The sequence below is a fragment of the Solanum lycopersicum genome, chromosome 7, assembly GCF_036512215.1.
Source record: "Solanum lycopersicum chromosome 7, SLM_r2.1".
In the NCBI taxonomy this organism is placed as follows: Eukaryota; Viridiplantae; Streptophyta; class Magnoliopsida; order Solanales; family Solanaceae; genus Solanum; species Solanum lycopersicum.
In genome coordinates, this window is record NC_090806.1 from 66110002 (window position 1) to 66122558 (window position 12557).

Genomic DNA, 12557 nt, shown 5'->3' on the forward strand with positions numbered 1-12557 from the left:
TCTATATAGTAATCTTTTAGATACTTTTATTTTCAAACAAAATATTCTAAATATTATATTCTTTGGATACTTTTATTTCCTTCGGTGACCAAATAATCTTAATATATTATATTTTAAAATCATATATTTTATATACATATATTCAAAAATTAAAAGAAAGAAAAAAAAAAAAACTTTAAACAAGCATTGCAGAGAATCACACGTTTCTCTCTTCTACCGCTTGAAAATTCCAAAGCAGCACCATATAAATTGTCTTCTTCTCGTAATATCTAACTTCCCATTCTAAAAATTGATTGATTTTTTTTCGAAATTTGCCCTTTGAGATCGATAATCAATGGAAGTTTCTATGATCTCCGATACGCTAACGGCTGTGGTAACCACTCAAGGCTTAGGTGTTTCAAAGTTTCTGCTGAATCGCAATCTCAATTTCTCATCAAACAACGTTTTCTCACTCTCCGATTCCTCATCGGAGCAGCAATCACCTTCCACCGCCGGAGTTCGTCAAATTTCCGCTGTGATTTGTCCGATCGATGCCTTAGCGCCGCCTCCTGTAAAGTACAATAAGGTCAAAGCCGCACCTCGAAGACTGGCTCGTAAGACGAGGCGGATTATACGGAAGTCGTTGATCGGTGGAGCTGATGAAGGTGATGAAAACGGATTTTTATTTGATGGAGGTAATTATGACGGGCCGTTTGGTGGTGGTAGTAGCTGGGGCGGAGGTGGTGGTGGTGGTAGAGGATGGAATTTTGATGGATTTGGAGGGGCAAATTGGGAAGAATCTTCGTCGAACTCGTTTTCTGATCCGGCTTTTGATTTTGTCTATGAGTTGATGTGTTGGGCTGCGTTGTCGAATTGCTTGCATTATGCGTTTAAGAAAGTGGTGAGAATTGTGGCTGGTGGATTCAGTGATACAGCTAGAGAGAAGGTTGTTCCAGTTAGACTCACATCTGTCTACTGAATCAGTAAGCTCAATTTACTGAGTAAATTCTGTTGACGTTGCAATGTCATTCCAAAATTAATATGTAAATAGTAGTGTATATATTTTATCAAACTCTGATCATGATAGCTTGTTATACATAAAGCAATATGTGACTATTCATAGTTGTTTATATGGAATTAAAAAATCGTCATCCTCCGATTTTAGTTTACTTGTACATGATGTTCTTTCGTTTCCTTTACCTTGTATAGCCATGGCTGAAAGGTTCATGTAGCTAGACATGAGTTCAAATCTTAGATACTCTTTTGCTTATTGATGATCTATTAATCTAGTATGGAGGTACATATTACTACCCTTCCATATTCGAAAACTGTTTTGAGTGAGTTTCTATCAGAAACAGTATCTCTACCTTCTCAGGGTAAGGTCTGCGTACCTACCTCATACCTCACTTGTGGTAATACATTGAGCTTCTTGTTGTTGTTTTTAGCTTATATCTATCAAGGGCGGACAAAAGAGGATGCTTTTAGCTTCTCCGGTCATGTGCATGATCAGTGATTTGTTTTTCCTTAGATTTCCTTAAATATGTATTCTCACTTTAAATTTTAACTGCTTCAGTGGAATTTCTTGATTTGGAGTAAACAGCGGGTGTGCATGTAAGTATTTACCGTAGACAACATGCAATTTCAAAAATGTTGCTTTAATCCCTTTGAAGTGTTAGGTTTGGAATGTTCTATACGGTATAAATTAAACCGTCCTTGTTCATTAGATCCACATTTTGATGAGTTGATTAGTTCTCAAAGGGAGAGACTTTGCATGAATAAAATTGAAGACAACAATCATAACTTCGTGAACATTGGAGAAGAAATTTACACAGCAGCAAACAAGCTGCAATAGCATAAAAACAAGAAATTTACAAAAATTCCAAGGAACTTCCTCCTCACCTAGGGCCTGATAGGACCGAAGGCAGTAAAGGAGCTGAATCTGCAAAACAGATATTTGGTATTGCGGAAACAGTTTGTGGTCTAAAGCTGTAGTCTAGATCCTTGTCAACATCTATAACACCCTCCATGGCCTTGACCACCATCGACATTGATGGCCTCTTCGTGTAATCACTTTGTAAACACCAGGCAGCAATCTGCATTGCCTTGACTACTTCTTCTTTGTAAAACTGCATATCTTCACTGTGCTTATCAATAAGATCAACCAACTGCCCTTCCTGTGCTTTTCTCCTGAATAAGTTCACCATTACCTGTTCGTCTTCAGACTCCAATGCTTCAAAATGTCTTCTTCCACTCAAAATTTCCAAGATCACAATGCCAAAGCTGTAGACATCTACCTTCTCTGTTATAACTCCACTAAGCCATTCAGGAGCCAAATAACCAGGAGTGCCTCTCATCTGAGTCATGACTTGGCTCTGATTCCGATCAATTAGCTTTGAAAGCCCAAAATCAGCGAGTTTAGCATTGTACTTCTCATCCAGGAGTATGTTTGGGGGCTTAATATCCAAATGCAGAATCTTTTGCCTACATTCTTCGTGAAGGTAGGCTAATCCTTTGGCTATGTCTTGAATAATCTTCCTCCTGCAGTTCCAGTCTAGAGTTTGCTCCTGTTTCCCGTGGTAGATCCATTTTTCTAGTGATCCGTTGCTCATGCACTCGTATACTAAAAGCCTATGAGATTTCTCAGCGCAGAAGCCAATCAATTGCACCAAGTTTACATGATGTATGCTGCCAATAGTTTCAACCTCAGCTAAGAATGACGTTTTGACTTGTCCTATTCCATCAAGGCATTTCACTGCAATCTTTGTGCCATCCACTAAGCACCCTTCAAAAACTGACCCAAATCCTCCTTGACCAAGCTTCTTGGTGAAGTTCTCCGTTGCAGACTTTAGATCATCATAAGAAAATCTAGTCGGCATTCCTGGTACATGATCTAGATAATCCTCCTCATCTTCATTAGCCTTTCTCTTCTTCCAGAATATGAAAACTGCAACTCCAATTATGATCCCTAAAATGGAAACTCCTATGACAGATCCCAGTATAGCACCATTAACACGCTTTTTCTCTTCAGCAGCAGCTACTTCAGGTTCAACCTGTACTTTTATAAATGCATGGGAATCATACCTTGTCTTGTCCTTCTCATTATTCGCTAGTGAAAAGATCTGGGATGGTAAGTAGCAGTCCCCCGTGGATGAGTTTAAACCACTGCGAAACAAAGCAGCTTTACAGGAACAGTTCCTCAAACATGCATCTTTACAGGTATTCATACTAGTGTTTCTGATATCTGTCGTAAATGTGAAATAGTCCACATCTTGAAGATCCAAAAATCTGTGGTTACTTAAAGCATTACATGTAAGTCTTGTGACCTCAGAGCAACCCAGATTACCCTGTCTATCATCTATCTGTCTGAAATAGGTCGTTGAATTAGAGCTCGATTTGGGACAACTACACTGCCCCCCTGAGCAAATGCCATATCTCCCACATGCCATGGGATAATAACACTCTCCGTAAAAACCTGTGAGGAGATCATCCACCTCAGTCCACCCATTTTGCCACTCATACACTTTCAAGTGTCCATCAGACTCCAGTCTCATATATTGAGCTGACGTCGCTACACTAAATGAAACCAGTTTCTCTGAATCGCTGGAATTACTAGAGTTCGAGAGTAAAGCTAAGCTACCATTCAAATACACTACATAATTTGAGCCTCTACTTGCATTCAATCCACCAATAGTCGCGTCAAAGTATGTTTGGGGAGGATTTGACTCTACAAAAGCAACCAAACCATCATCGGTAGCAGAGAGGGAAAACAAACCTCCTTTAGTCCAGTTTGTTGTTGAAACACTTGCTGTTAGTTTCATCCCGGATACTAACCTCTGCCCTGGAACTAAAGCATCAGTCGGGTGATCAAACGATTGCCAAACAGTTGCATTCTTCGAATCAAACAGAACAAGATTCCCCTCATCTGTCAAGTTTAAGCCAGCAATAGACTTGCCAGTAGTGTTAGTTGACCAAGCCAAAGTACCATCAGCATCTCTAAGCACCAAATCTCCTTGTGCTGTGAGTTCCAAAGTAGAATTGATCCTAACAGTTTTATTCCTGTTTGCAGACCAAACAACCTGTGGGAATCCAATCGATGGAGAAGTAATTCGGGACGCGCTGTTAGTTTGCACGATGAAAATGGCAAAGAGGTAAGTATCACAATTGCCATTACAGTAGAAACCACAAGCATATTTTGGACCAAAAGTTCCTTTGAGTAGTATGGCTCTTACTGTTGAGCCATCACTGAAATCCACTGAATGGTCTGCAGAAATGCTGTTAACCCAAGTTGTAGAAAGATTTGCAGATGGATAATCATAAGGTTGGCTACTTATCAAATGAAAAGAACAACAAAGAATTAAAAAGAAAAAAGGTAAAAACTGGCATAAAGCCATAAAGACCATCCAAACAAGGCAAAGGGCCTTTAATTCATCATTGAGATGAACTTAAATTTAAGATGTTGGGTTGTTTGAAAGTTTCTTAGATCTTAATTTGCTTGTTATAGACCCATTAATACAATTTTTTAATCCTTAATGCAAAATATAATTATGGTCAAGAAAGCACCAACCAACCTACTTCCTACAACTTGGAGAAATGGTGGACTAAAGGAACGCGTTGACCTTACCAAGTCTTCCAGCCACGTGTACTCCTTTCGTTGAAATATTATACTATATAAGTACGGTGAAATAATTAATTCTCGTACATGTAATATTTAAATATTGAATCGCCTTGGCATAATTTTTTTCTTTTTTTTTTTTAATTTTTAGTCCGTTTATGTTTGACTTGACATGCCTTACAAGAAATATATATTTTATTAAATTAATCTAAATGTTGGAAAACGAACGGGGAAATAGAGAATAAGGACGAAGAAAAAAGGTATAAAATGATAAATTTATTTCTTAATTTTTGAAATTTTACAATTGAAAATAGACTAAATGTGTACGTAAAGTTCCTTTTTCGTTCCCCTCTTTTTGACTAAAAGCTTTGTTGGAAGAAATTACAGAATGTGAAACCAATTTTCAAGTGTGAGAGAAAGAAAATGTAATAATCTTTTGATCATAAACAAGTCTAATTTTTTTAATTATAATTTTATTTTTGTTCTTTTTTTTTATTATATCTTAAGATTTTTCCTCTTTTTTGCTTTATTGATGATTTGAAGTCACATTTCTAAAGTCAGAGATAGATTTGCTTACTATCCGAGCAATCCTATTATCCGAGTCTATTTCATTTTAGGTGTAGTTTAATGAATCAAACTCAAAGAATGATATATTTGTCCCTACTGTACATAGTTAAAAGCATATTACCCATGAAAGGGAAAAGAAAAAGCAGCTTATTTTTAATTTATTTTTACTTTTACATATACTAGTTCTGAAAATGTGTCTTGCATGTTTGATTTCTATTGCTGTTATAATTTATATAGGCCTAACTTAAAATTGTTCAACATTGTCTGAAGTACTCCTATCTGTGTTTTTATGCATATAAAATAAACTCTTTTTAGTGCTAACTTTCTGCCCTAAAACTTAAATATCAATTAAAAAAAAATTGTGGGGAAGGAAAATGAGCAACTTATAAGGCTAGAACAATATTTTTACTAATTAGAATTAACACTCAAAAATTTTAACCCCGAAGGCTGATGTTTCTTTGGACTAGGGCTGGCAAGGGGAAGGGGACTGGGGGATGGAACGAAGGGGGACGGGACGGGACGGGGGACGGGGAGGGGGGATTTCATCCGGGACCGGGATTGGAGGGACCGGAATTGGGGGACGAAAATAGGTCCCATCCCGTCCCACTATATATATGGGATGGGATGGGATTTGGGGGGACGGGACGTGACGGGAAGGGACGGGATGGCATGGGCCGGGGGATTCTTTTTTTTTAATATTTATATATTTTTATTGAAATGGTACGTCTTTAGCTAATAAATTTTTGATTTTCAAATATCAAAATAAATTTTCTAATTTAAAGTTTTAATTTTCAAATTTTAAGATTCATTTTTCAAATTTCAAGTTTCAACTTTAAAGTTTTAAATTTCAAATTTGAGAAGTTTAAATTTGTAATTTAAATGTTTTAAAGTAATGTAAATTGTAAACTTTAAATTAAGTATTTTAAAATTAGTTTAGTACTTTAGTATATATATTTAATTGTATATATTAAAATTAAAATTCAAAACAATAATTGTATAAAAAAATTTATTCAATAGAACTTATAAGTTACAACTTACAATTAACAAATATTAGTGGAGTAACTAATCTACGCAGCCACCTTCTAGGAAGGGTTCTGTTTCAATAAGTTCTCATACGTAAAACTAATATTTGAACCAGATATTAGATGAGTAACTAATTTTACGCAGCCACCTTCTAGGAAGGGTTCTGTTTCAATTAGTTATCGAATGTAATCTAATAATATCTGTTTTCTCCTTTAAAATTTAATTCTAATTGTCGCATCATATCGATGGTGATATCCTCCGGTGTTGGCAAACTTGTTAGAAATTCTTGTGCGTCTAATTCATCATCACTGCATTCAATACAAGTTTTGATCCAAGTTGCTTGTTTTTTACTTAACTTTGGCAAATTGTTATTCCTCCTTTCGGCATTGCACCAGTCTCTAAATAAAACTGTTGTTTACAAACTGTCTTCCGCCAATGAATGTCTATGATCACCGATTTGAAACTTTGCCGCACTGAAAGCAGCCTCCGATGCAACTGATGAAGCTTGAATAGCTAGAATATCACGAACCATTTTGCTCAAAGTTGGAAATGCATCGCTTCGTCTACTCCACCATCCTAATAAATCTTCATTGCCATCTTTGATTTCCAAGTTTTCTAAAGATTGATTAAGATATTCTTCAAAATCATCACGGTTAGTAGAATTAAAGATTGATTAAGATATTCTTCAAAATCTTCATTGCCATCTTTGATAGTAACGGCTACATTTTTAAATTTAAAAAAAAAATTGGGGGGATCCCGCGAACCGGCCAGTTCAACCGAGCCGGGTCGACCGGGACGCAGGGGTGAACCGGCCGGTTCAACCGGGCCGGGTCGACCGGGACGCAGGGGTGAACCGGCCCCTGACCGGTCCCCTCAACCCCCATCCCGTAATCCCCTTAAACCCTGGGGGATGGGCCGGACGCGGGACGGGTCGGGACGGAACGTGGGCCGGGGCGGGATGACCCGGTCCCCCTGCCAGCCTTACTTTGGACATAAATACTCCAACAATCATTAAAATAAAAAAAATGAACGAAGGGCACAAACCAATAAATATTACATGAGAACTATTAGATGATGTGTTCCTCCATCATTAAAATAAAAAATGAACGAATGCACAAATTAATAAGAAAAATAGTTATCAATAAAAAAATATTACATAAGAAATGAAACACAAAGTGTAGTGGATTAATATTTTTTATTCAATTTATAAAGGGAGAAATTAAGTACATGGAATGTTGTGAATGAATGTATTTGATGGTATAAGCTAAAAGGTTTAATAATCAAATTCATTAAGAAATGAAAAATGATAAGTTGTAATATCTAATCATGTATTTAGTCTAGTTAAATTGTCATTATTGATTTAATTTTAAAAATTAATAAAAGATCTTTTAATTTAAAAAAATTGATGAAAGACATTTTTGTAATCTAACTTTAGACTTAAAATCTTCCCACTTATAATAATACTAGTTTTAGGGACGTTTGTCCCTTATTGTTAAATTTTTATATTCTAAAAAATTGAGTTATAAAATAGAAAATTATGAAATTAGCAATAGTAGTTTTACCATTTATATTTTGTTCACTAAATAATAAAAAAAATATATTATGAATACTTGAGCATTTTTTGTTATCCTTCATTTGCCGCAGGTGGGAGCGAGCCGAGTGAGACCAAAGCAAGTTTCTCATTCTCTTTTCTTCTCATGTTGAATTATGCACATAACATAAATCTTTGTAAATTGATTCATAAAGCATATTGAAATTTGGGAAAAAGGTCTAATATACCCCTCAACTTTGTCATTTGAAGTTGATATATTCCTCCTTATAAAAGTGGCTCATATATGTCCTTACCGTTATACAAACGGCTCACATATACCCCTACCGTTACAAAATGGCTCACATATGCCCTTTATTTAACGGAAGTTAAGAAATTAGTTTTAAATTTATATTTGTTACTTCTAATTTTTAAAAAAAAATTATTTAGGCGTATATATGATTCTTCTATCAAAGTTCAAGGTATATTTTAATTTTTTTCTGACATAAATTATTTTTTGACTTCTTTTATTATAATTATTTGAGTTTCTTATTCTTATTTTGTTTTTTTCTTTCATTCCTTAGTTTAAAGAAAAAAAAATTAAACTATTTTTTTCTGTGTATTGTAATTTAATTTCGTATTCGAAGAAAAAATTTGGTCATCTACAATAAGTTTTACAAGAATATTAGTGAAACATAAATAAATTTGATTATCATAATAATTATAAATTGAAATAAAAAAAGTCAAAAGAATATGTTTGACGAGGATTAAATTTACTCATATGTGATTATATTTTTTAGAAAAAAATAGTAATAATTTAGATTAAACTTATTTTTTTTTCATTTTCGTTAGAGGAAAAGGGTATATGTGAGCCACTTTGTCTACAAGTAGGGGTATATATGAGCCACTTTTATAACGAGGGGTATATCAGACTATTTTCCCTTGAAATTTAATTCCGAAAGTGTTCTTACAGAATAGTGGAGAGAATCTTCATATTCAACTTTCAATTTTAAAAAATTATGGATATGAGTAATAATTAACATTTAATAATCACGCTGAATAAAAACACATTCTCTTAAATAAAATAAAATATCTAAGGCATAAGTAGACATTCTAATTAGGACAATTACTACTTAACTATTTATGGGTCCAGCCAATAATCTAGAAATCGAAGTTAACAATTTTTTAGCCATAATTAAAATTTTACATTAATAATAAATAGCTTCTCATCACAGTAAATAGAAGTTTGATGCATACTATATAAGTTCTAAAAGATGATCATCAATTTGGTACATATGCAAATGATACAAACACTAATTGATATATTACGAAAAACAGCCGCAGTCATCATAATAATTATTATGTTAATTATTTTTATTATTCTATCACATATGCATCTTCTTTTTAACCTTAGAGAAATATTGTACATATAATTTATGAAGAGAAAAGAATAATACTCTTTTTCTCATAAAATTTCTCTTTGAATAATTAATATAAATGGAGCAACACAAACTTTTTAAAATAACTTATTTACAGATATATGATCAATTTGAAAAATGAATATTTTCACAAATAAATAATAAGCTAATAAGATCAATAGATTATACAATATAAACAAAAAGTCAAATAAAAATACATTTTAAAAAATCATATGTGATTTTTCTCATTTAGTTATTCCTCTCACTACAAATAAATAATAATCTTGAAAATATATCTAAACTAAAGTAAAGCACTCTATCGATAGTCTTATATAAATTAACTGATTAATCTTTCATTATGAATTTCATCAATAATTAAAAAATACAGGAGAACATAAATTGTATATCACTAATTTTCATATAGGACACAAGATATTTCAATAGAAAAACAAAATCATAAAAAAATATATGAATCAAAATATTAAAAAAAGGATGTACGAAATACTTAAGCTTTACAAGAGGAGTAGATAAAAACAAAAGGAAATTAGTACAATATAACGAGCAAGATTAATTTTTTTGCTTGATAATCTCTCATCTTACATGAAGACCACGCTATGTATTTTATATCAGTAGGTAGAATGACTTTTGAGTTGGTAAAATTAATTTGCATTAAATTAGTTCGATGATTTTAGTCCATATCAAATTTATTTAAAGAAAAAACTCTTCTAATACTCTTGATTTTTACAATAAAAGAGAAATTAATTATTAATGTGAATTTGATTCATGCACTGATTTAAACGAGTTATATATTAAATATTTAATTATATTTTATATTATTTATTTTAATCATTTTAATATAAAAATAAAATATCAATTCAACTTTAAACTTAAAATCTTCCCACTGTGATTAATAGTTAAAACGTTTGAAAGTGACAATGTACTAATGACAGGTTAAAAGAGTACAATAACACATTTGACCAATTTATTTACATAAAAAATATTAATTTGTGATAATACGAAAAATCCTTCCTATATTTGGCTGGATTTATAACTTGTACATCTATAATCTACATTATGTTGTATTTGTATTACCCTAACAATCCCATCGATCGAAGGCCTCCTCAACCTAGACTGTTCATGAAAAAATCAACGAAATCGATAAGAGAATTGAATGAAAATTTTCTTGTATTGAAGAGAGCGATGTTTAAAAAAAGTCAACATGGTGAGTACGCACGTCTAGACATGACCTTAACTTATCGTCATTATGTCAGCTGAACACTCCAACATACAAAATGATCATCTAAGACACCTCTAAAATTTATTTGACGTGTCAGTGTCGGATGTCTACTAGGGACGAATTGGAATGTTTGGTTGTCAGGTGAGACCAAGTTTGAGCGTCTAAATGTGCATTTGTTTACTTGCTAGGACAAGCTTGAGTGTCTGTTTATGCATTATACCAACACTTAATTCACCAAACAATTGGAAAAAATAAATTTGTCTTTATTATAGTCTGTTGAATCGAAATTACAGATAACATAGAGAAATGAAAGTGTAATACAGAGAACTCTGAACTCTAATTTGGCTTATCAAACCATTTATTTATGTATTTATACCTTCATATAGTTCATGTATAGCATGAAATTTTTCCAGATTACGTTCATAATCTGCTAAGTTTCTATCCATGTCCTCCTATAGATCATTTTTGTACATAAAACGCGATTTTTTTTCCCTTTAGCAACAGCTGGTTTAGCTTAAACCTGTACTTTTATAAACGCGACAGAGTCATACCTTGTCTTGTCCTTCTCATTATTCATTAGTGAGAAGATCTCAGTTGGTAAGTAGCACTCCCCTATGGCCCTGGAAGAATTTAAACCACTACGAAAGAACGCAGCTTTACAGGAACATTTATCCAAACATGCGCGTTTACAAGTACTCACATCTGTGTTGCTGATATCTGCAGTAAACGCGAAATAGTCCACATCTTCAACTTCCAAAAGTCTGTGTTTCTTTAAGTTGTTGCAACTCAGCTTTTTGGCCTCAGAGCAACCGAGATTAGGCAGCCTAACGTTTATCGGTCTGAAATAGGTAGTTGAATTAGAGCTTATGGGACAACTACATTGTCCCATTGTGCAAATGCCATATCTTCCACAGACTGTAGGGTAATTGCACTCGCCACGAAAGCCTGTTAAGAGATCATCCACCTCTCTCCATCGACTTCTCCACTCGTACACTTTCAAGTGTCCGTTAGACTCAAGTTTCATATACTGAGCAGAGGATGCTGGAGTAATAGAAACCAGAACCATCTCGGGTGAACTACTCGAATTTGTGAAGAGAGTTAAGCTTCCATTCAAATACTTAACATAATTGGATCCTCCACTAGGATTCAACCCACCAATAGTCGCGTCAAAGTATGTTTGGGTAGGATTTGACTCTATGAAAGCAACCAAACCATTATCCATAGCAGAGAGGGAAAACAAACCTCCTTTAGTCCAGTTTGTTGTTGAAACACTTGCTGTTAGTTTCATCCCGGATACTAACTTCTGCCCTGGAACTAAAGCATCAGTCGGGTGATCAAACGATTGCCAAACAGTTGCATTCTTCGAATCAAACAGAACAAGATTCCCTTTATCGGTCAAGCTTAAACCAGCAACAGATTTTCCAGCAGTGTTAGTTGACCAAGCCAAACTACCATCAGCATTTCTAAGCACCAAGTCTCCTTGTGCTGTAAACTGCAAAGTTGAATTGATCTTAACAGGATTATTCCGGTTAGCAGACCAAACAACCTGTGGGAATCCAATCGATGGAGAAGTAATTTGGGACGCGCTGTTAGTTTGCACGATGAAAATGGCAAAGAGGTAAGTATCACATTTGCCATTACAGTAGAAACCACAAGCATATTTTGGACCAAAAGTTCCTCTGAGTAGTATAGCCCTAACTCTTGAGCCATCAGTGAAATCCACTGAATGAGGTGCAGAAACACTGTTGATCCAAGTTGTAGAAAGGTTTGCAGTGGGGTAATCGAAACGTTGGCCCGATATCAGATAACAAGAACAAGAAAGGATGATGAAGGCAAAAGGAAAAATATTGCATAAAGCCATTAAGAACACTTATAGGAAGATGAGTTAATATTTGATGAATTGCATTATCTAATGCAGAACCTTATATATAATATAATATAATCAAGAAAGCAACAAGCACCTAGTTTTCACAAATTAGATAACATAGAAATTGACTAGTAAAACTCAAGCCAGCTGGTAGTTTGTTATACAGAATTCAAGTTGTCTTTGTCAAAAGGAATATATTGCTACATGAGATGATCTTTGACTATAATTTAAAAAATGAGCCTAGTTGAAATTTTAGATTTCATTACTCCCTGTCCAACAATAGTTTTGTATAAATATATTAGAATTGAATAGCAAGGATAAAATAG

At 34.0% G+C, this 12557-nt stretch overlaps 3 protein-coding genes across 4 annotated transcripts; 1 reads left to right on the top strand and 2 right to left on the bottom strand.

The window, feature by feature from the left end:
• Positions 1 to 39: 39 nt before the first annotated feature.
• On the top strand, positions 40 to 9207 carry LOC101261042 (uncharacterized). Of its 2 annotated transcripts, XR_011210825.1 has the most exons (3): positions 40 to 962; positions 4046 to 4127; positions 7826 to 9207. XR_011210825.1 is itself a non-coding variant. In XM_004243201.5 (2 exons), exon 1 carries the CDS (start codon positions 335 to 337, stop codon positions 956 to 958), a length of 624 nt encoding a protein of 207 aa, XP_004243249.2. In that variant the 5' UTR covers positions 40 to 334; the 3' UTR covers positions 959 to 962; positions 4046 to 4713. The 2 variants fall into 2 exon arrangements, 1 of the variants encoding a protein (XP_004243249.2); XM_004243201.5 differs by lacking the exon at positions 7826 to 9207 and having other exon boundaries at positions 4046 to 4713.
• LOC101260740 (G-type lectin S-receptor-like serine/threonine-protein kinase SD2-5) lies at positions 1761 to 4379 on the bottom strand. Its single transcript, XM_026032116.2, has one exon. It carries the CDS (start codon positions 4377 to 4379, stop codon positions 1875 to 1877), a length of 2505 nt encoding a protein of 834 aa, XP_025887901.2. The 3' UTR covers positions 1761 to 1874.
• Positions 9208 to 10606: 1399 nt separating the features above from the next.
• On the bottom strand, positions 10607 to 12335 carry LOC101260448 (epidermis-specific secreted glycoprotein EP1). The gene has a single exon (XM_019214958.3). It carries the CDS (start codon positions 12223 to 12225, stop codon positions 10879 to 10881), a length of 1347 nt encoding a protein of 448 aa, XP_019070503.2. The 5' UTR covers positions 12226 to 12335; the 3' UTR covers positions 10607 to 10878.
• Positions 12336 to 12557: the final 222 nt, after the last annotated feature.

Bases quoted from the DNA above. Each gene is read 5' to 3' on its own strand.
- LOC101261042 (XM_004243201.5), top strand. From the start codon at position 335: ATGGAAGTTTCTATGATCTCCGATACGCTAACGGCTGTGGTAACCACT.
- LOC101260448 (XM_019214958.3), bottom strand. From the start codon at position 12,225: ATGGCTTTATGCAATATTTTTCCTTTTGCCTTCATCATCCTTTCTTGT.
- LOC101260740 (XM_026032116.2), bottom strand. From the start codon at position 4,379: ATGGTCTTTATGGCTTTATGCCAGTTTTTACCTTTTTTCTTTTTAATT.